This window comes from Paramormyrops kingsleyae, chromosome 13, assembly GCF_048594095.1.
Source record: "Paramormyrops kingsleyae isolate MSU_618 chromosome 13, PKINGS_0.4, whole genome shotgun sequence".
NCBI classification, from domain to species: Eukaryota; Metazoa; Chordata; class Actinopteri; order Osteoglossiformes; family Mormyridae; genus Paramormyrops; species Paramormyrops kingsleyae.
Genome location: NC_132809.1, coordinates 6,506,013 through 6,528,819, shown reverse-complemented (window position 1 = coordinate 6,528,819; position 22,807 = coordinate 6,506,013). Strand labels below are relative to the sequence as shown.

Sequence of the window (22,807 nt, the reverse complement as noted above, 5' to 3'; positions counted from 1 at the left end):
TCAGAAGCCAAGTGGGACAGAAAACCTACTGGATAGTAGCTCTCTAGGACCGGAGCTGGAGACCCCTGGTCTAATGTCTTAGGGAATATTTTGAAATAAGTTAGCAAACTACAAAATTAAATTTCAGGTTAATAATGAATAAATTTCCTCAAAATGCAATCCAGGATGCTCACAGCGAGCCACCCCCACAGAGCCACAATGTGCAAGGATTTCTCCTGCTGGACCCTCCACAAATTCCTTAGCATCAAATTGGGTGTGGTATCAATCTAGCAGCACCTCTGCCCATATGGATCCACGAAAATACACTATCTGTTTTGTATTTTTGTATACATTTCATACTGCCCACCCACCCTGGCAAATTTTAGTTTTGGGGCACCTCTCCTACTGGGCCCATAACATTTATTGTATGGTGTTAACCTGTCCGTGGAAAAGGGCACTCGATCACGAGACTAGTGGCAGATGTGAAATGTGTGAACCATTTCCACGTGCAGAACAAATCTTCAACCTGAAAGCGCACGCAGAAAAGTAAAATAAAGTAAAGGTTGGGGACCCTTAGCGTACACAGTCCACGCATCCCCTGCTGGTAGCTTTCTGTATTATCACATCTATGGCTTTTCCTTTGATTCCATGGTTCACACATCTCATTTCTGACACAGCTCTCCTGATCTTGTGCTCTTCTGCTTGTACTGCAGCACTGATACTAACTAACGAGTCTTGAGCTATATATATACAGTATATATATATATATATATATATATATATATATATATATATATATATATATGTGTGTGTGTGTGTGTGTGTGTGTGTGTGTGTGTGTGTGTGAGAGAGAGAGAGAGAGAGAGAGATCGGGAAAGAGAGAGAGAGAGAGATTGAGTTGCCCGTTTTCCTGGATAAAAACTAGAAATTCCCTCCTTGAAGGTGACACCCGTTGATAGCCCGTCTTTTGAAAAGCACTGTCAATCGATTGCTTTTGTAACCTTATAACAAACATTTATTTTAAAAACGCAACGGCAAAATCTAGTAGCTAATCACACAAATTACATTAAAGGGAAACACCACACATCAAAAAACAAATGCATTATTGTATTCTCCGATAGCTTGCAGCATTTCATTCCGCAGGCACATTGTTGGCTGTCCTTGACGCGCACAACTGTATTACATCATTCCTGTAGGCTTGGAGACGGAGGGAGAATCCCTGCCACCCCTCCTTCTCTCCTCCCACCGAGTAGGTAGGTCGACGTTTGTTTGTGACTCACGTCTCGATGAAGCAGACTTGAGATCGGTACCTGCCCTACGTTCATGCACACTATGATGTCACTACTATAAAGAGCGACATCACTTTCGCCGACATACACTTCCTGCGGCTGACGTCAGTCACTTTTCGGCCACATAAATATGGAAAGACGACTTCTCCCCGGTATTGAACAGCACAGGAAGAACAAATACAGTGCAAGAGAATTCAGCACAAAATATTTTTTCCTTCAGGACATCAAGCATCGTTTTATCAGGCGAAGAAGCAGTTAAAGGGAAAGGCAGAAATGTTGGTTTGTGTATGAAAATACTTGTCTGATCGAATCATCGTTGTTTTTTATATATATATTTACTGGAAATTTACATCATTTTGCAAAACATAATTTAAGTATGCATATCTTTAATTGCATTTCTTGGAAGACATCGACTAAATTTGCTGTAAGTGTGCGTTATATAGTTTTGAATTTAACTTAAGCTTCAAAAACTGTTATTCATTACGTGTGATTGTTAACTACCGTCTTTAATTCACAGATTCCAATCATGACTCTTAACAAAGGCAATAAGCTGCGGAATACGGAGAAAAAGAGGAATACCGTTCCTTTTTCGGGATACCATCAAAGTCGCCACAAAAGAAGCCTCACCACGGACAGCGGCATAAACTCCGCGCTCCCTGTGCTCTCGGGCAGGCAGGCAGCTGTGCCTCGGAGCGATGCCCTGGAGCCGTTCAGCGGCAGCCGCCCCGAAGGACACGTGCACAAGGTCGTTCTCCTGGGTGAACATGGCGTTGGCAAGTCCTGCCTGGCACAGATTTTCGGGCAAGTTGAGGACGGGCACGACTGCGACGAAGCAGGTAATAACTTACTGGAGGCGGCGTGGACTACTACTACTACTACTACTACTACTTCTAATAATAATAATAATAATAATAACAACAATAATAATAATAATAATAATAATAATGATGATGAACAATCCATGACCTGGTAAGAACAAGTAAGGGCAATTTATCAACAATTTATATAAAAAACACCTTTGTGTAGGTTCACGCATTAACAGACAAACAGTTTAAAATGAGACAAGTACTTTCATCAAACTTTATATTGTCGTTCACCTCTTCGTTTAGATAAGTCAATATAAGCACATCCATTTCTTATTTAAACGAAATAACGGGTAATAACGGGCGTGTGAATGTAGTAGCATAATTATACTCTGATTCTTTAATAATCCTCATGCACTATAAATATGTTACTGATATTTGCACCTCTGCCAACCACCCAACTGTCATTTCAGGAGGCACGTATAACCGCTGCATTGTTGTGGATGAAGAAGAAGCCACAATTTTATTATATGACGCAGAGCAGGTAAATATGCAGCTACAAGCAGTTAATTTGACCTTATACGTTACATGAGAATAAAATACTATTGAGACATTGTACTTTGCTTGTAGAAATGCTATGCAAATAAAACAGGTTATGATGTTTGAAGTGTAATTTGCGTGGAACATAACCAAATGACAACGTGCATCATCTCTGTGAACCTATAGGATAACAACCAATGGCAGAGAGAGCAATGTCTGCGCATGGGAGATGCTTATATCATTGTATATTCGGTCACGGACAAGACCAGCTTTGAGAAGGCGTCAGAACTGCGTATCCAGCTGCGCAGTGCTAGGCAAACAGACAACATCCCCATTATTTTGGTGGGGAACAAGAGTGACCTGGTTCGTTCCAGAGAGGTTTCTGTGGATGGTAAGACTGTGTTTTTTTCTCAAATAATAAATCTTCTCTAGCATAAAAGTTGTCATGACATTGCTATAATTTTCCTGTTTTGAAAAATGTCTAATTTTGGTATTTGCTTTTATTACATCTTATAAAATAAGATTGATGCTACACAAATTATTCCCAAGGTCATTGCTCTTTAATTGATTACTGGATGAATCAAGCATGAAGGATCTGGAAAGATCCCAGGTTTGATGTGGACTGCTGATCCGGCTTCTCAGTTATTCCTCTTGGTTTCCATCAGAGGGCAGAGCTTGCGCCATGGTCTTTGACTGCAAGTTCATAGAGACGTCAGCCTCACTGAACCACAATGTGCAGGAGCTGTTTGAGGGCATCGTGAGGCAGATCCGGCTGCGCCAAGACAGCAAGGAGCAGAACGCCCGGCGGCAGGCCACCTGTAGGAGGCACGAGAGCGTCAGCAAGAAAGCCAAGCGCTTCATTAGTCAGATGGTTGCCAGGAAGAACAAGAAAATGGCCTTCAAGCAGAAGTCAAAGTCCTGCCATGACCTCAGTGTCCTTTAAATCCCAGAAGCTCTGCTTGTGCCAACATGACCACATGCTGTGACACGGACTTGTGTTTTCTACACCATCATCAGGACTAAACAAACTTTACACAAATATATTTACTCTGTATCTTGTTTACTCAAAGTTATTTTTCGAAGAAAACAAACAAGCTCTGGTTATTTGGTAACATATATAGTAACACATATGGTAACCATATTCTAACACATCTTAAGGAAGGTATAGTTATTTATTTAACTGCATCTTTAGCATACATAATTAGGAATTTGGCATATGTATGTACTTTATGCTTATTGTAGGAAAGATTTGGTTATATTACATTATTTGTACTTATTTTATTTTTTAGCTTTGAGGCACACCTGTAGGTCTAACTGCTCAGTAAGGTAAAAGATGCGCACTTACATTCATATATGAGGGCAGAACGATGAAGTAAATGCCACTGTCTTAGACAACTACGTGACCATACACTGGTGCAAGATCATGGGCTGGTATCTTGTTTTTAAAATATATATATATATTTCTTATACCGTCTTCTAATAGACACTCCTAGTATGAATGAATGCAACAGAAGCAATAATGTATGTGATGTGACCTTTTATTTTTTAAACATTTCATTTACCTGGACTATTGACTTGACCTTTATATGTTTATGGTATCTTAATTTTTGTAATAAAAGATTCAGATAAAAGACACTGACTGAGTAATATTTGTTCTTATAAAAGTATACAGGTATCTGTCAATTTGCATCTGCATTTGTGACCGGGCCCACTGCACACAAGTCAATTTGGGCGTATCAATAGTCATAGGGCAGAAACAAGACATTAAGTTTGGTACTGTAATATACACACGGTACTCTACAGCAAATAATAATGTAAATATGTTATAATAAAAAGAGGTTGCACTTAAGTTTCACAAAAAATAAGACACAAACTGCACTACGAAATCAAAAGATATGTACTGTAGCAAACAATGTGAGTTGAGAAAGAAGATGCATTAAACTGGCAAAACATTTTAATGTCCGGTATAGTAAGTAACTTCATGTAATGATATAGCACAGTACAGGTACAGTATCTGCATCACATCTGCTTATTGTAGCTGTCTAGCACATACACATTACTGTATGCATACTGTAGGTCTATTACAAACTCGATATGGACAGTGATTCATTATGAGGCTGAGAGAGCTGCCCATTCACCTGCCCCTGTTACACTAAGCTATAATGTCCCACTGCCTCCGCTTCCAGGCATCTCTAAATCAGCGTATATTATTTACAATGGACCTCGGATGTAAATATGATTGGACGTTATGCGATAGGACATAAATCATGAGATACCTGTATTTAAATGAATCTTTCATAAGTAGGACTCAGTGCTGGAGTGGCTAATCAGGAAAGTCAGGAGAATTCCTGGTGGGTCATCCTAGTTGGGGGCTCGTGAGATAAAAATGACTAAGGAGGCATATCACATGATGTACGCTGCTTGTAGGACGCTTAGCAATACAGCCTGCATATCCCCCCCACTTGACAAATTTTATTGCAGGTACTCCCCCACAATACACATACAAAAATTAGGAATTTGGGAATATTATGAAAATTATAAAGTTTCTACTCTCGCTTTGGCTACATTAATTGTCTAATTTTGATGCTGCAGGCAATTTTGTGGTTACAAGACAAGCTGGAGAATCTGAGCAGGTTGCAGGCAATGTGGTATCAAGAAACCTTCAGAACATGAAGTTCTACAAATATACTGACCACTGACTAAAATACAGAACAAGAGGTTCCACATATATACCAAATTAATCACTGGAATGATGCAAAAGGCTGAGGACCAATAACCGAAAAAAATGCAACCTAAAAATGTTGCTTTCAGTACCCTTATCTGTTCCATAAAAACAGAAACAGTAAGCCGAAGATGTCATTGATTTTGAAATATCCCTAAATCACAGTGAGGCATGCAATATACATCCTAAGGTAATAACAATACACTGGGATATTGATCTCAGTGGGAGAATATTTTGCAAAAAGCAGGAAGCACATGAAGTTTGCAAAGACAAAGTGCAAAGACAGTACACATAGTACAAAACAGAATATTGTGCAAAATGACATGAACCATTTCTATCTGATCCTGTATCTATATAGGAAATATATCAAAACAGATATGTACCTATAAATTAAGATACATGAACAAAGCAAATTAATGCTTAAAAAAAATCAAGTAAATATGAAAAGGCTTGATATTATCTACCAGCTTTATGAATACTGTCTCTCTAAATTAAGTGTTCAATAAACTTTAAAACACAACAGTGGCCACTCTTTTAACTAGTACCAAAGTCTCCATTTTGTCACATCAAGATATTTAGAATATTTTTCTGTTCGGAGAAGCGTTTTTGCACACCACTACAGTTCTGAACAGTTATTTTTGCGTTTATGGCCCTCCTGTTAGCTTTAACAAGTCTATCCATTTTTTTCTAACCACCCTCATTAGCAAGATGTTTTTGGCCACAGGAATTATATTCACTAGATGCTTTTGTTCATCCCATCATTTTTTGTAATCTACGGATACTGCAGTATGTGACAATCCCAGGATTGGGGCTGGGTCACTGTAAAAATTAAGTAAATTGCTATTTTTCATAGTTCTCCATTACTTGTGACCTGGGCTTCTCCTGATAGGATCCAGGATTACTGTAACCCTGTACTAGATAAATGGTTTTTTAATGGATGGATGGATGGATAGGTGGATGGATGAATGGATGGATGCATGGAAGGATGTAATCAATTCTTTTCTGTATGTCCCTTACCTTCTGCCCTGTGCTTCCTGAGATAGGATTCAATCTTACTGCCATAGACAATGGGTATAGAAGATCACTTATAAAATCACTTATTTACATTTACTTATATTTATTTTTAACAAATGCTTCTGTCGAAAGTGATCCATAAGTGAGGCAAATAGCACATTATGAACATAAATGCCATAAGTGCTGGCAAGCCGGCCCTCTGCTGAATGCCCAGGTAAGCAGTATTTAAAGTTGCAGTATTTTTTTAAGGTAAGAATATTCTAAAATGCTAAGAAAACTTTCAGGGTCAATTCCATACATATGAGGAACAAGCTGTCCTTGTGTATTAGAGATCAGTCATCCCTTTGGTTAACATTTAGTCTTGCTGTAATAAGCAGTATTGTGGAAGAGGAGAATATACTTGCGTCAGAGATGATTCAGACTCTGGAGTTTATGGAACCAAAACCCTTTTCATTGTGCAAATTGGTTGACAAATAGATTTTTGTAGTGGTCATTGATAATAATTAGATAGTGCAGATAACTAAAATGGTATCAAGAGGGAAAAGAATGGTGACAGTCACAATATGAGGCTATGAGAAGGATGAAAGTTTAATAAGAGTTTAATAATATGAGGGGTGTTGCACACACTGTATAAAAATAAGGAATAAATAATTAAGGGAATAAAACTGAAAAGCAATAGAACACAAAGGGAATGACGTCAGAAGCTGGTGCTGAGCGCAGAAATAATATTAATGCTGTCTGTGCAAAATGTGACAGACATGTATTGAAATTTTAAACTGTTGTCATTTATTTTGATGTTTTGTAAAGGAGATTTTCTGGAGTTAAAAGAGGGGATTATGGTCTACCTGATCAAATATAGCATTAGCTAATGTACTTTGCAGCGAGGATCTATATGTAGACTATGGTAGGTAGAGGGCAGCAAGTTTTAGATTGTGGGAGAAGCAAACTGAGAAAAAAAATTATTCCAAGTTACATGGACATATGGTATTTTAAAATGAGTTTTACTTTCTTCATAGCTATTAACAATACACAGAACCATTCCAGTTGGTACAGCTGAAAGAAGGGATCCAAAATTAGGGAGCAAAGAAGACAGCAGATCAAAATATATGTGGAACTCAATAAGAATCACTGTATATCATACAGTGATATCATACACTGTACAGAAAATTGAAGCACATGTTTAACTGGTATCCTGCAATGGATTGATGCCACATCTTGTGTTATTTCCTGGTTTGTGCCCGGAATTTCCAGGATAGGCTCTGGACCCCCTTCATAGGACAAGAAGCACAGAAAATGGATGGATGTTTATATCATGGTTGTGTTACAATGTTCATATTTTACAAAGTAAAAGTACAAGTCAAAATAAGTAACATTTATGAGAGAATATAATCCACTGAAAATAGTATGGAATGTACTGATGATTAAAACATAAAAAAAAATATCACACAAACATGTCTACTTGTGACAAAAAAATACCCTACCAGCAATTTATTTTTTTATTTGTCTTCTGTTTTTATTGACTTTGCTCTGTATTCATTTAACTATAGCTAAGCTATTCGTTCCGAACAGGGCAGTGAATAAATGTAGCCATTTCTTTACTGGCTGTGTTATCACCTTTCAGGGACCTTGAATGTGAATTCTTTCAACTACAGTGAAAAAGATGAAAATAGATTAACTGTGGACTGTGCTATGGTTTCTTTCAGTCATGAGTCACACGTCTAAAATAAATCCCTCTCGTCTCTTCTTCTCCCCCATAACCCCTCCCCACTCTACCTCTTCTCCCCGACATCACTTCATAATTGTGGTTACCAGCTTGGGCATTAACTGTTTACAGGGCAGAATGGCCTTTTAACTCAAGGATGGAGAACAAGTCAGTGAGCAATAGGAAGCGTCATGTACCTGGGCAGACGGCACATGCCTCAGAAATAATAGGGGTGATAACCAGTTTTTTAATTCTTTGAAATGCAATATACTAGTTTTTAGATGCAAACTAATGCAGAAAGGCAGAACTTCACTGTTACTATTATATTTATTATTACTGCTGTATATAGCATACTGTGCACATACTGTACCAATGCTTTCAACATTGTGAAATCCTACCTACCATTCAATTCAAACACTATTTCCAGGTACGCATGTCTCGCAATTATTGAATTAAATGTACTGAATGTATATACAGTATATATGTATATATGCTTATATATAAGCATAATCATTTGAGCAGAAGAACAAAACGTGGACTGGCATTTCGCTTATCAATGTTCAACAAAGATCAAAATTCTACTGTCTATGTTTCAATGTCTGGTCTACCAACTTTTAATACTATGCAAATATCTGGTCTACCACATTGTCCATAGTCAGATATGAGCAGGTTCAGCTTTCCTGAAGTACTCTCTGTATCTGAAAGTACACTTCATGAAAAATGCATGTTGATATCATTGGTATCATTTCCATGAATAGACTTCCTCCCACACTGCCAGTCTCATCTTCACTGTCATTGTCCATGACTGCTAATGCCACACTCACCTGTGAGCAGTAGCCAATGATATCATCAATTACTGTCCCTCAAAGCCACTGCTCCGTTATGTACATTGATAAATACATAACTGGCTATACATATGACTGTTAACAAACTATCAGAAAAAATCATTTTCCCATAAAAAGACATCTCTTCTAATTAAGGCAGTTGCTGCTATATTCGTCGGTCTGTGTGTGTTTGGTACCTAAACAGTATGAATATAATCCATAATTTATAGGACTGAATATATGCCATGATATATCTCGGAGAGCCAAGTTCTCTTATAAATGAACAAAAACTTGAAAATGCATCTCTTATTGGTCAAAGAGCTTCCCAGACATTGACCTTTACTGCATTTGCAGTTCAAAGAGCTTCAAAGAGTCTCTCTCAAGCAAAATTTCTGAGTTTTGACATGACCAAAATGATCATTTTCCCTAAACCATCGAAAGCTTTGGGGCAGCACTCATGAGGTATAATTAACTGAACCCTGGTTCAACACACATAATGAAGAAAAAAAAAACTACATATTGAGCAAACTTTCATGAGGGGCATCGAAAATAAAACTTCTAGGAGATAACAATAATATACCTATCTTAGCAATTAATGAGGGGCTGTAAGCGGATTTAATACCATAAATACAAGATCATACCACTGTTTAAGCAGTTGGAGGTTGCTAACAACAGTCAAGCATTAATGCGCACAATGAGTTAATGAACAAAGCATTAATGAATAACCAGCCCTGAATGATGGCAAAGAATTTACAATGACAGCCCCCTCACCCTTTGACAGTCTGACTCACTGATGCCAAGTTTGTGAAGGCATGACAGTCTATCCGCAGAGCAAGGCTCTCTTTTCATGGCTTAAATAGCTACGCAGATTTTATGCAGTAGGTGCTGAAGTCACACACAATGGCAGAGCTATATAAAGACAAGCTCGTTCCTACTTTTAATTACTTCATAATCCCTAGAGTCATCAGTGCATAATTACAAGCCTGGCATGAAATAGCACTATGTAAATTGTTATATATAAATTATCCTCTAAGATAAATGCATAACAACAGAGGTCAAACAAATTCAAGACACGTTGGAATAAGAATGGCAGAGAAAGATGGAGCATACATTTTCTGGGGAGATGTCCACGGTATGGAACACTGAAAATCCCTTAGCAATTCTAACATCTAACATACATAGAATTGTTTGGATCGTTACTGGAATACCCTTTGCTGCATTATTTGAATAATTGAACAATATACAATGGCTGAAATACAAGTTGAAGACAAAAAAGCATCCAGGAAAAGAAAGAGAACTGGCTGGTTAATCGTTTGTTTCACAAATTTCTGCTTGCTGTTCAGATGAATATATCTCTGTGTTTGCAAGTTTGTTTCTGTGTGAACTCGGTGATCAGTCTGATGTGCTATCCAGCAGACTCTGTGTCGGTTGTCACATGACATGGCCTGCAAGCTTTAATCTTTCTCATTTAAAATGTAAGTATTCTAGTGAATTTAGGTGTATGCATACCAGAATGAAGCACTGATCATAAAATTTTTATTATTTTTTTTAAAAGACGGGTTCTGTTAGTACTTAGATTCCAAGCCTGCCTCAGAAGATTTGCTATGCTTGATGAATACTTGCAGTGAGTCAAGCACATGCAAAGAAGCCATGTTCAACCAGTAAAACTGCAAGGGCTGCGAACTACTGCTTGCTTGCCGAAGTCACTCCAAATCCTGGCAGGGATGTCTGCTTTTCCCAGAAAACCACTTTAACTTACACTGCATCTTATTTTTGGCAAATGGCAGCCATTCAGATCGCTGACAGAGATGAAAAGTTAATGTTTATTGTGCCCAGGTCCAGGAATACAGAAAAAAAATGTTACAGTAAAAATCTGTAAAAAGCAAAATTTTCTATGTTGTACAATATTAGAGGCAAAGTTTTTTGAACTTACATTTTGTAGAGTAATATAAATAAACTTTTTATTTAAAGGTTAGAGTAATACATTTTTACTTACAGGGCAATATCAATGAAATGCAGCTTTTTCATTGAATATTTGCATAGACGTTTATTTCATTTGTTGGCAATTCTTAATTCTAAATTCAACATAACTTGTACTGTAGCTTTCATTCTAAAAACTGCTTGATTCTGTGGCTTTAGGGAACAGAATGATTCACACGAAACCCAAAATGGTGTTAACAGAGTGTGGAGAAAATATCACAGCAATGGTGGTTTAATTAAATCTTACAGAACATCTTCTATTCAGTTGAAGGACAAATATAATAGAAAAACTTGTTAGGGAAAAAAAGCAAAAAAAGTGGAATGAATCATTATCATGCTGCAAAATAAATGAACCATTGATTTAATATGTTTATGTCTTCTCTGATTTTTGTCCCAACAGAGCTATATGTACATCAAATGTGGCTGGTGGCAGAAATTAAGCTGAACATCTAGACACTCAGCAAATTAAAATGGATGTTGCAAAACTCATTATGAATTCTTATTATTTAGATTAGCGAGTCTTGGTTTGACAGTATTCCTGCGCTGTAAACTACTCTCACAGGGAAGTAACACCCATTTTGTCAGTACAAAGACTTAACTACAGTACAGGACCCATGGCCACCCTGTCCTTTTGATTAATGATTGGCAGATTGTTCTCCTTTTGAAACATTTAAACGCCTTAAGATACATGGATGAACTTTGTCCCAGCATGATTCTCTTGGGAGTGTGAGAGAAAAAGGAGGATTAGCTATGTAGCTGCAGGCCGATCAGTTATAGAGGAAGCAGTGAGTCCATTCTGCCTAGTAACCGGACAGAGTGATGTGTCAAATCCTGTCACTATACATAGCAGGCCACCTTTGTCTTTTACAGGAGACACATCTAGCAACCTTATTAAAAACCACATGGCCAACAGACAGAATATTATCATTAACTGTTTTTTTGTTTGCAGTTTTAGAGGTAGAGGCAGACATTTAGTAAATGAGTCATCACGCTGTTGCTTTATGGGTTCCGGTTTATGTATTATGTTACGGGATTATTTTATTGATTGATTTTCGGCAGGATGAATGCAGGCAGAAACTTTTTGGGAAATTCTACCAGTAAGAAAAGAGCAGGCAGAGTCTATGGTGTTTGTCCTCTGATTCTACATACTACATACTTATTTTAATGTACTGTAAATGCTGTACTCTATCACAAAGGAACACACAGTCAGACACGCACACACACACACACACACACACATATGCACGGAGAGCAATACCAAATGATGGTATTTGTGGTTGGTCAAAACGTGGAATTATGAATATTTGGGTTTTTTGCATCCAGATATAAGACTTAGCATTAGCTTTGCAATGACGTTGCGCAGTTTTTTATATACCAGAATGCACACATATCCATCCATCCATCCATCCATCCAAGTCATTCATCTTCCCACTGCTTATCCAGGACAGGGTTGTAGGTAGGTTTGAGTGTATGACAGGTAGCACAGAGTACAAAGCTGTGTATTCTTCTCATTATAAAAATGATTTATGTTGATTAGAGAGACACTGCATGACGTTTATGATTCTAGTTCTTATATTATGCTTTTTTTTTGTTACTTTTCATCTGTTTTTCATATATCAGGCTTTCTTTTTGACCGTGACATTTTACCCATGGATCGGGGACCACTTTGTACACCAAGACAGGTTGAACGTGATAATGAAAGTATTCTAGTGGATCCCAAGTCTGTAAATGCATTGGGCTGGGACCTGCAGGGTCCTGGATAATCTTCAAGTTCGACAGCTGTGTGACTGGGAACAGACTGTGGAAACAACAGACTTTCTTTACCTAGAAACCGCGTAAACTCTTGTAGCCAAAGACGCATGTCTGCGACAAGTCTGTGAATAAATAAAACATTTCAAATATATACACATGCACAAGTGTTCCTGGTAACATACATAAGATACTCAAAACAATTAAGTGTGACGGATTTTTTCCCCATCACTGGCTGTAGGCTCAACGCGAACAACGCGAAATGTAAATTGTAAATATAAAGCAGATTTGCTCCTGGTCCCAGTCAACCACGCGTCTTCTTGAGCAATAAACTATAATTTGTTTTACGTCTGTGTTCCCGATAAGCTGTGAACAACGTCAAACTAATTATTATTACGAAGCTTTCCTGTAGATCGCGCACTCTTGAGCTGGTGGGTATTCATTTCTGGTCATGCAAGATTTTATTTGGAATTATTTTAAATACAAAAATAGTCTGTCCATGTTGATCAATTAATTACAGAGCCTGTGCATGAAGTCACATATTGAATTGTGATTTATACCACTCTTTACTACGTGATCAGTTATTTATTTCCCCCTTATATTTTCAAAGCTGAATTTCTCCTGCAAGCCTTACAGTTTTTATTGGGAAATGCTGCTCTCATGTGGAATTTTTAATGCAGGTATTTTACTGATGCCTTTATATAAAAAATTTCATCTTGGACCATTATTAAAATTATGGATATTTCCTCGTCATTGGATGTTATAGGAGGTTCTCCAATAAAAATAAAAAAAAATAAGAAAAACATCGCTGATTCGCTTTGATGTTAGTGTGGTATCTAAAGTGAAGGATAGGACAACTGTGCCCCTTGGTGGCCAGATACGGAAATACTCGTTCCTGTCTCAGAATTCAATTTGATAATTGCAGTCATAGCTTGAATAGAAAGAAATGTCCCCGAGGTATTCAGTTATATTCGACAGCCTGAAAAGCCATGCATCAGTAACACAATCATCTGCAACTGCCGGGGGATATAGTTTATTTCCAAATGATTGAATACACAGTGTTCAGGAATATAATGAATCTTACAGGCTGTTCTGCCCTCGATGCCTCTGCTCTAATGACTTGTTTCTGTACACAAATCATTACTTAAGACTTTCATTGGGAACTCTGGAGAATTTTGCAAATGTATCCAGCAACTATTTCCCCCCCTATAAGCGATATGAATATGAAAATGAAAAGTATTGCAGATGCAGAACAATCAGCCAGTTACAGTAGCTTTTATAGTTTTCTTTTCCAAACATTGGGTGGTGGCCATTTGTCAAATATTGTATAGGAATCTATCACAGAACACTTAAATCCAGTGAGAACCATTCTACCAGTCAGTCCAGTTAAATTTCCCATTCCTACTCTATACAGATCTTTACAGATTACATGTAGAGACATTGATGGCGGGCCTCATCTAGACAGTGAGAACAGGTCAGGTGATTTATTATCATATGGGTCATATGGTGAAATGAATTACAGGTAAGATATAGACCTTAGGGTGTGTTTTGTTGACCTCAGGGGGAAATTCTGTTGCATGCTGACTGCAAGTAAGACCTGGACAGAATGATTACAGCCAATATATGGGCGCTTACAGAACAGTCCTTATCAAATACCCGCTCAGGGAGGGGTGTCATTAAGGGGAGTGGGGGGGTACAGGAGATTCCAAGGGCCCCTGAGTGACACAGGCTCTAAAATTTGGTTTGGTCAGGATTGGGGACCCAATGTGATATGCTTTTTTGTGGCCCAAAGTCTCTAGCAGTGCCCTTGCATTGAGGACAACATAAGTTGCGCTTGATATTAACACTTCTTGCTACATGTGTGATTATTATCAAGCCTAGTTCCTTAAAAAATATATTTTGTACTGATTCCACAGCAGGTGGCGCTGTGTATAGTGTTTTCATGAGAACAATTGTTGTAGTTCTGGCTGGAAAGATTTAAATAAAAACTTCCGAATTCTGTTTATTGACAGGCTTTAAAGTTGACACTTAACACCGAAGGGTAAGTGTGCTGACGAAGTCAAGCTGGAATATTGTACTTCTTTTCCCAAATGCAAACATTTCAATAATGGCAAAATTGATTATGGCATTTAAAAATGGAAAACAGTATACTATATCAATCAGTGTAAATATCTTTATATTATTGTGAATTACAAAATAAATTCTCTCTCTGTCTCTCTCTCTGTCTCTCACTCACACACACACACACACACACACACACACACAACATTTGCATTTATAAGAAGAACTGAAAATTAACAAAGGACATTAAGCTGTAGCCTGTGGGCACACAGTGAGGTTTTTAGAAGTGAAGTGACCTGTGGTCAGACATAGGGATGCAGATTGGCTGTTTCCTGGTGTCATTTTTAATAACCTGATTTCATAATGCAAATTCCATTTAACACTTCACCTTATTGGGTTGTAACTGAAAGTCTCCATTCCAGGTGTCTGGGTCATACTAGGACCACAGTATTTTAGCTGCAGTGACCCTCTCTTGTATTTAACTGAGATTCTTTTATGCAGTTGCCATTTTACTTCAGGAGTTAATTCAAAAGAAAGGATTAACAACATAGTTCTTAAAGATACTTAGCAACAGGGTCCTGTGTTCTGGGACTCTAACAAGCTTAGAAATCTGTCCATAACTGACATGCAGTGTTTTGAGTTCATGTTGACCAATCTTATAAAAGTGATATAATATCTAAATCACAGGTTTCACAATGAATCTTTTTTGCTCGTATGTATGTATTTGTTTATTTCTTCCCATGTTACGGTCACGTACAAACTTAATGAAAATTTAACCTAGTGTTCATTAGATCTAACAAATTATTAAATGTTACTTTAATGGGACATCTAGTTAATAGAAGTGACATAATAGTCATTAAAATCATCATCTCTTTCTCTCACTGGGCTCCCTCTTTTTCAGATAAGAGCTGGGGCTGTATAAATGTCTTCCATGGGAAAAATTTAATTCCAGGCATCCAGTGTGAGAAGGGAAATGATTCCCTGGCATGTGCTGCTTTTGACCATCATGCCAGAGTGCTGAAACAAAACTGGATCCCTACTTCTTGGCCACCAAAATCTGGGAATATATTTTTTTTTAAACATTGGAATGGCATTTTAGAAAATAAATATGAACTTTGCTGGCTGAATGATTTATAGGCAGGGTAAAAATATCTTAAAGTGTTTAAAGATTTAAAGAGACATGCCACCCAAACATGATGATGTGATACGTCTCTCTGTCTTGAGTCAGATCATGTTCTTACTCTTAAATGAAGTCTGTAATAGGCAACAGAAACACATTTTCCTAAAGCTCAAATCAGGCTGACATCAGCATTTTGACAGCACTAGTCAGTGTGCAAACTGGAGAGATATATGCTTGAATCCCTATTACTATCCCTAAATTACTTCATTCTACTTCATCAAATACCAAAAGTGCACATCAAAAATATTACAGTTTAATTAGTTATACACGCATGCGCACACACACACACACACACACACACACACACACACACACACATATATATAAACTGTACTTTCATTATGTTCATTATGTATTATATATATCTATAGATCTGACTTCTTTCTAATTTATTTCATTTTCATTCTTATTATTACTTTACCACATTTCTAGGAGTCCACTTTAGGGGGGGCAACTATTTTGAACCTGTGATAGTTCAGTGAATGAGACACCCCAAAGCCCTTCTGAAGATGTGGTCTCCCTGCCTGCTCGTTGTCTTCCTTTCATTCAGCCTTTATCATAACCTTAGCAGCTAGACAATGTGCTGAATAAAGGGCAAGCCGGCCGGGGTCGTGTGATCAAAACCACATTGTAAAATCAGTCTGTCAATGCAAACTTCCCCCTCAGCAGAATTTCACAGCAGGGAGTGCACTTGGCTGATATTTGATAAAGCATATCACATGCAAATGGACTGTATCTTTGCTGATGTTTGGGTATTTCCATTGTTTCCAGGGTAAAGCTTCATGGACATAAGGGTTAAGTGCTGGGTGTCTTCAATTTTGGGTGTGGGTTTTCATATTACTGAAATGCGGTCAATGTCATTGTTTAGTTTCAGATCAGTCTTTGAAGGCTGGAGCAGCTTTTAACATTCCATATCCTTACTTGATTGAAGTACCTTATCCTGGAAGTAAGCCAGGTCACCAAGACATCTAGATTTAATAAAGGGCCAAATGAAGAGTACCTTTGATAAAAGTGTGGCTCTAGGCTGCCAGCGTATAGGCTGCAGTTTGGGATCTTGTGCATGTGTTCCTCTTTTTCTGGAATGTTCCACCACAGCAATCTACATCTATGGCTGACAAGCACCATGTCTGACACAGGGTAGTTGATGGCTCATGCACTATTGTTCTCGATGTTGAATGTAAATATTTAATTTTGAAGATAATATTGTTTTAAACCCAGGGTATAATTTTGATAAGGTATATGGAATTTCTACAAAGTCTTTTTATAGTTTAAAAAAAATCAAGAATTTCATAACAGAGACTGTTTAATGAAATGTGCAACCAGATGAAAAAAAATTATCATCTTAATTTTCATTGTGGTCTTCCTGGAAACAATTTACATTATTGCTAGAAAATAGTATATCCAGTCAGAGTTAGAACAAACAGCCATGATAAAGGTGATACGTACAGTGTCTAGCTGACTATGCAAGTTACTGCAGACTGGATAATATTTTTCTTATGTTGCACTTCTGACATTCTGACATTTCAGTGCTAGGCAGTTGTTGTTAAATGTCACACTGTGTAAGGGGCAGTGAGGACCCGTAGAGGGTCCTTTTCCTTGTTCAGGGTGAGTGTATTCGATTTGAAGGAAAGCACTGTGTATGCACTCAGTGTGCAAAGCGCCATTCAGAGGTCTTTTGATAATACTATTTGCATCAGCTTTTTTACAACAGTGAGACCATTCAAGAGAGTCATTCAAGGTGGGACATGTGCACTGCTCTCTCTCTCTCTCTCTCTCTCGCTGCTTTACATGCACACACAAACACACATACACACACAAACACGTTTGTATGCATATCTTTATTAGGACCATATATTCATTTCTATGGGAAAACCCCAATTCCAGCAATGACAACCTTAACCCATACCCAGCCCTAACCTAATACAAGACTTCGGTTGCAGTCTCAGATTTTTATAAAATTGAGTTTCGTCTTGTTGAGACCAAAAAAATGACTTCCACAATGTCAGAATAACATGTTTTAATCAAATGTATCACATTAACACATTTTTATCCCCACAATGTAATCTATACATGCCCCCCCCCAACACACACACATAGAGAGTGCTTTTCCTGTTTTACTTCCACACCACATCCCTGTCATATTCCTGTCACTTACCTGTCACTTCTTTATCACTTCATTAATGTCATTGACAATAACTGTAATTATGTAGATAATGATATATTAATATTTTGATGGGTAAGTAAATTAATCAAGACCTCAGAACTACATTTGGGGGAAAGCAGATAAAGAGACATTGAAAGAAAGTCGGAGCTGGACAAAAACAGACTGCTTGACATCAAATTCAAGGAATTTCCATAGAAGTGTGAATATTCTTGAAAGGGACTTTTTCCCTAATAAGGTCATAGATTTTAGCAGGGAATGATACAGTATGTAGAACGAAAGGACATATTGTGATCCCAAAACTAACTATTTGAATGAAATTCTTTTATGCTAAGAATTCCAGATGAAGAGTGGAACAAAGGTCACTTTTCCACTGGCAAAGAGGAACCGAGAAGAGAGACTAGTTACTGTCCCTCACGAAAATTAACCATGGTTTTACTATGTTTAAATAAACAATGGTTTGCCATTTTTCATGGTTTTTTGGGTAACTATGGAAACCATGACTATGGTTATATCAGGTTTCGCTACAGTTAAACCGTAGTATAATCTTGGTCATAAACCATGGTTTTTGTTTTACCATGGTCTTTGTTTTACCATGGTCTTTCCAAACCATGGTAGTACTATGGGTAGCACCAAAGTACCATGAGGTACTGTAGTAAAACTATGGTTACTGCATAAAAACCATAGGAAACCATAGTGAATTTTCATAAGGGGTGTGACTCCAGGTCATTTCGGTTTTCCACTGCAGAAGGGTCTGCTTGGTAAAGACGTTGCCAGGTTTGTAGAGCAACAGCGACGTAAAATCGAAGAGACACTTATTTGCTGTTCACACGGTGTACATCATGATATAACATTGTGCAATTATTAGGGGCCCAAACACAATTGTTTTTGTATCTGTGTGCTAATTTCCGTCTGTGAGAATCATCATGTTATGCAAGTATCAAATGCTAGCTGAATTAGCATTCACTTATGTAACTTTGCATTGCGAATCCATTCCGTTTCAGCTGTTCTATATATTTTTTTAAGTAGGATGTTAGATATTCTGATGTGTGATGCTACTAATAATGAATAATAGATAGAATATACCCTTTCCCCTTCAGATAATATATGCACAGAACACCAGTATCTCTGTGTATTTCAATCAATCAGATGGCTGTGACGCAACCAGCTCAGTCTGGTAATGCATATTTTGCAACGGAAAGGCACCAGTTCGCGGTATGGGTCAGGTACAGCTCGGTTCTTGGTCGCAATGCCAAAAGGTTGCCATGCATAAATATGGATTGTGTTACCACTGCCAGTTAGAGGTGTTTGAAAAGCAGACAAATGCTGATGATATTTAATATTACATTAAAATGAGTGTGAAAACTGGAAAAAAACACACTTCTGTTCAAAAAGATCCATTTCTCTCTACTGAAAATGCCTTGTATCTTAGGCTGTCTCCCCCCAGTGATTTAAAGTTGCTCCCCTGTCTCTGAAAGGAATCAGGACTTCCCTGCTCTGAAGAGACAATACTGTGAGCATTGGCTGACCCAGATACCCTACAGATACCCTAAATGTACCAGACTGTCGGTTCCCATCAATGTGTTTGCTAGCTGGCCAACCAAGGACGACGGAAGGACTGGGACATCCCTCTGCCTCCTCCAGCAGAAATATACCCTCTCAGTCCTCTCCTACAGTACTGCACTGGCTTTTGACCTACACACACGCTGAACACACCACCGTTATCTCTCTTACACTCTTCATAAGTATATAGCTGACTATACTATATATAGCTCACTATTTACACTGGACAATATGGTCTGTGTCTCATGAATCCTGGATGCTAGACTGTCCCTCTCCAATGCAGGTAACTGTTCATAATTAAAATGTCTTCTTATTTTAAGAGGCGCAGCCTCAGGCCTTAAGGCTTGGGACTTGGTCAGTCATGCGTAAATTTGTATTGTATTTCCTCTGCAGCTGCAACTGAAAATGTTTGAAAAATGCGGGTGTCAAGTCTTGAGGCCATTAACACCACATAGAATTGTGTGGAGAATTTTTAAAACAAGCTGCATGTATAAGTCTTTGAAGACCCTGGTGGAGAGCAGCTGCACTGAACACAGCTCCATCCATCCAAGAAGCACCTAATTGTAAGATGAGGACGTCTTGAGCAGAGAGAGAGACTTATGAAACATGCATCCTTTTGATTTAGTCACATGGGAAATGTATGTAAAATTTACTGCATGTGTAAATGAAAATTCGCAAGGGTGACTTAACATTGCAGAGATTACTTTGCATTAGGCATTTATCTGACATATATCATGTATGCTCGAATATTGGTGACTCAGAGCGGCCGTAAATGAAACAAATGATGGCGGGTAAAATCTCATAATGGCTCATGTGTTTTGCTTATATATTTTATTTTACATTAAGCTGCCTCTTGCCTAATTTCTCCTTTAGCTAGGAGAATGGTGAACAGACTGACAAGCAGCATGAAGCTTGCCTACCTCTCCTGCCTCTGTCAGTGAAGAGCATGACAGATACACTGATCCAAAGTAGGTTATGAGCAATGATCAAGGCCACGGTAGTGGTGCGGGAGTCACGACTTTGGGCCTCTTGGTTCATCCAGCCAGTGGTCTTTTAAATTCTTACCCCGCCCCCACCTCTCCCTCAGCCATGCTTCTCTGGATGTCTCTCAGATCTGGCTTTGACGAGCAGCACAGCGCTGCCAGCTCCTCAGCTTGGCTCCTCTGCTCATGCTGAGGCCCCTGATTATTGGTGCTGGCGTGGTTTAAGATCAACATGCTAATCTGTGTTAACACAGTATCCTAGGGAGAGCTTCAAGCAGGAGTCATGGAGGCTGTTTTACAGCCAGCAGCTCCTGCGGATCGCCGGCTCTCTGCAATCACAGCTAGTGCCACAAGCTCTTCTTATACAAACAAGTCGTATGAAATAATAATATTGTGATGTTATAAGAAAAACAGAAGCATTTTTATCTGAAAGATGTACTTTGTGCCTTTGGTTTTATAAATATCCCTGAGAAGTCCTGAATCTTGAATGAAATTGGAATGAGACAAAAAAAGATCTATGAAAGATTTTTAAATAATGCTGCTTCATTTAGTTGATTAAAATTAGATAAATGGTATTTCTTTAATCTTCAAGGTTTCTATTTTGTGTGTTAATGTAGATTTCTCAAAATCTTGTTTTCTGCATGGTTGACTTTAGTTATGAATATTGTCAGTTTGCCTGGTTGTAAAATCTGTAAGAATAGAGGATACTTCAGCTGACAACCTCAGGGCAATGTTATCATATTCAATATTGCTACAGTAAATGTATTCCTTTTGTGGACAGAACCACATACAGAATATCCATGGTGTGAAAGAGCAGTCTTTTTATCATAACTCTGACACCTTAATCTGCATCAGATGCATCGCGAGAAATAGTAAACTGTTGAATAAATATTAGCTGTTATTAGAAAACGGCAGCTTTATAATTTTAGCTGTTGTATTATGTTGTATTGTAACTTTTTTGTTCTTCTTTTCTGATGGTCTAGTATGAGGACAATTGGATCCATAAACATATTATTTTTTTTAAACAAGATGGCAGTTGAAAACCTGACTTTTCCTCAAAGCCTTCTTTCTCTGCTTAAAAACTTCTTTTATATTTCTGCAGTGAGAGCAAAGGCATATTCCTTGATCGTCACAAAGATTTGTCTGGGGTTCTATCATCGGAAACCTGGCAAGTGTTATTATGAACTCAGGATGAGGAACAGATTGGCCATCATCTAGTGTATGGTCCCACAACTGCCTGTATTTTTGCCTGCTATGATAGGACACGGCTTTTGGCGTCTGCGCAACAGTCTGCGAATGGACTGTTGTACATTACCATCGCGCAGCTGGGGGGGTTGGGTATCCACCCCAGAAAATAGCCTTTCATTCTCTCTGTCCCTCTACCCTTTATGTGATTTATAAATAATTCACTGCAACAGCTTCTCCGTATTTTTATGTAACCCCAAGCCGTGACATAGGCATGTGATCATGGCCGTCTTGCAAGCCAAGGTCATCGCAGACAGACTTAAATACCCACAGAGGTTGATTTGATTTTTGGGGTTTTCATTCTCTCCAGACTTGTTAATGGCCTCCAGCCTCTGTTTCCATAATTAGGAAAGATTAATTTCATTTGCTGTCATGTATAAATGGCTTCAAAAGGCAACAATAACCATTACGGCACATTTACTTCTTGGAAACATTGTACATTTTGGCAATCATTAGACATTTAAGTCCTCACCGACTTTCAGGCAGTGCCAAGACTCCAAAAATCCGATTGCAAAGGATGTATCTTTGCTGATGCTTTATAATACCATTAGTGTCAGTGCTATGGGATTCCTCTGAATTTTGGCCACTTACACCATTTAGGTGTTGGGGGATAAGGGGGGAGGTGTTGGGCGATTTCCATAAGCGGGCATTTTTTCTGGACATCCTACACATCCCAGAGTACAACTTCCACACCCCATTTATGAAAAGATATAGCAATCAATCAAGGCCAACTCATTTAAAAAAGTATCTCTTCAATGCTGCAAATTTTAAGGAGCACATCTTCTGCTTGGCTATTAAGCAAAGAAATCACTATGGTTTTACCATTAATGTTGGTATAATACTCTACAGTGTTTGCTAGTATTGCAGCTATTAAAATGTCTGTCATGGTTTATTAAGACGGCAGGCTTAGTGAAATTAATTGTGTGCATAGTTAATATTTTCAAAACACATCCAAAGGAAAATAGTAAATTATACAGTGTTTTATTTAGGGGAAAATTCAATTTTAAACAGC

General features: G+C 38.1%; 1 protein-coding gene across 2 annotated transcripts; it reads left to right on the top strand.

The window, feature by feature from the left end:
- Positions 1 to 1,129: 1,129 nt before the first annotated feature.
- On the top strand, positions 1,130 to 4,246 carry LOC140578145 (GTP-binding protein RAD-like). 2 transcript variants are annotated; one of them, XM_072698096.1, is made up of 5 exons: positions 1,130 to 1,543; positions 1,786 to 2,104; positions 2,545 to 2,615; positions 2,798 to 3,002; positions 3,277 to 4,246. In XM_072698096.1, exons 2-5 carry the CDS (start codon positions 1,795 to 1,797, stop codon positions 3,552 to 3,554), a joined length of 864 nt encoding a protein of 287 aa, XP_072554197.1. In that variant the 5' UTR covers positions 1,130 to 1,543; positions 1,786 to 1,794; the 3' UTR covers positions 3,555 to 4,246. The 2 variants fall into 2 exon arrangements, with proteins under 2 accessions (XP_072554197.1, XP_072554196.1); XM_072698095.1 differs by having other exon boundaries at positions 1,132 to 1,692.
- The last annotated feature ends 18,561 nt before the right edge of the window (positions 4,247 to 22,807 follow it).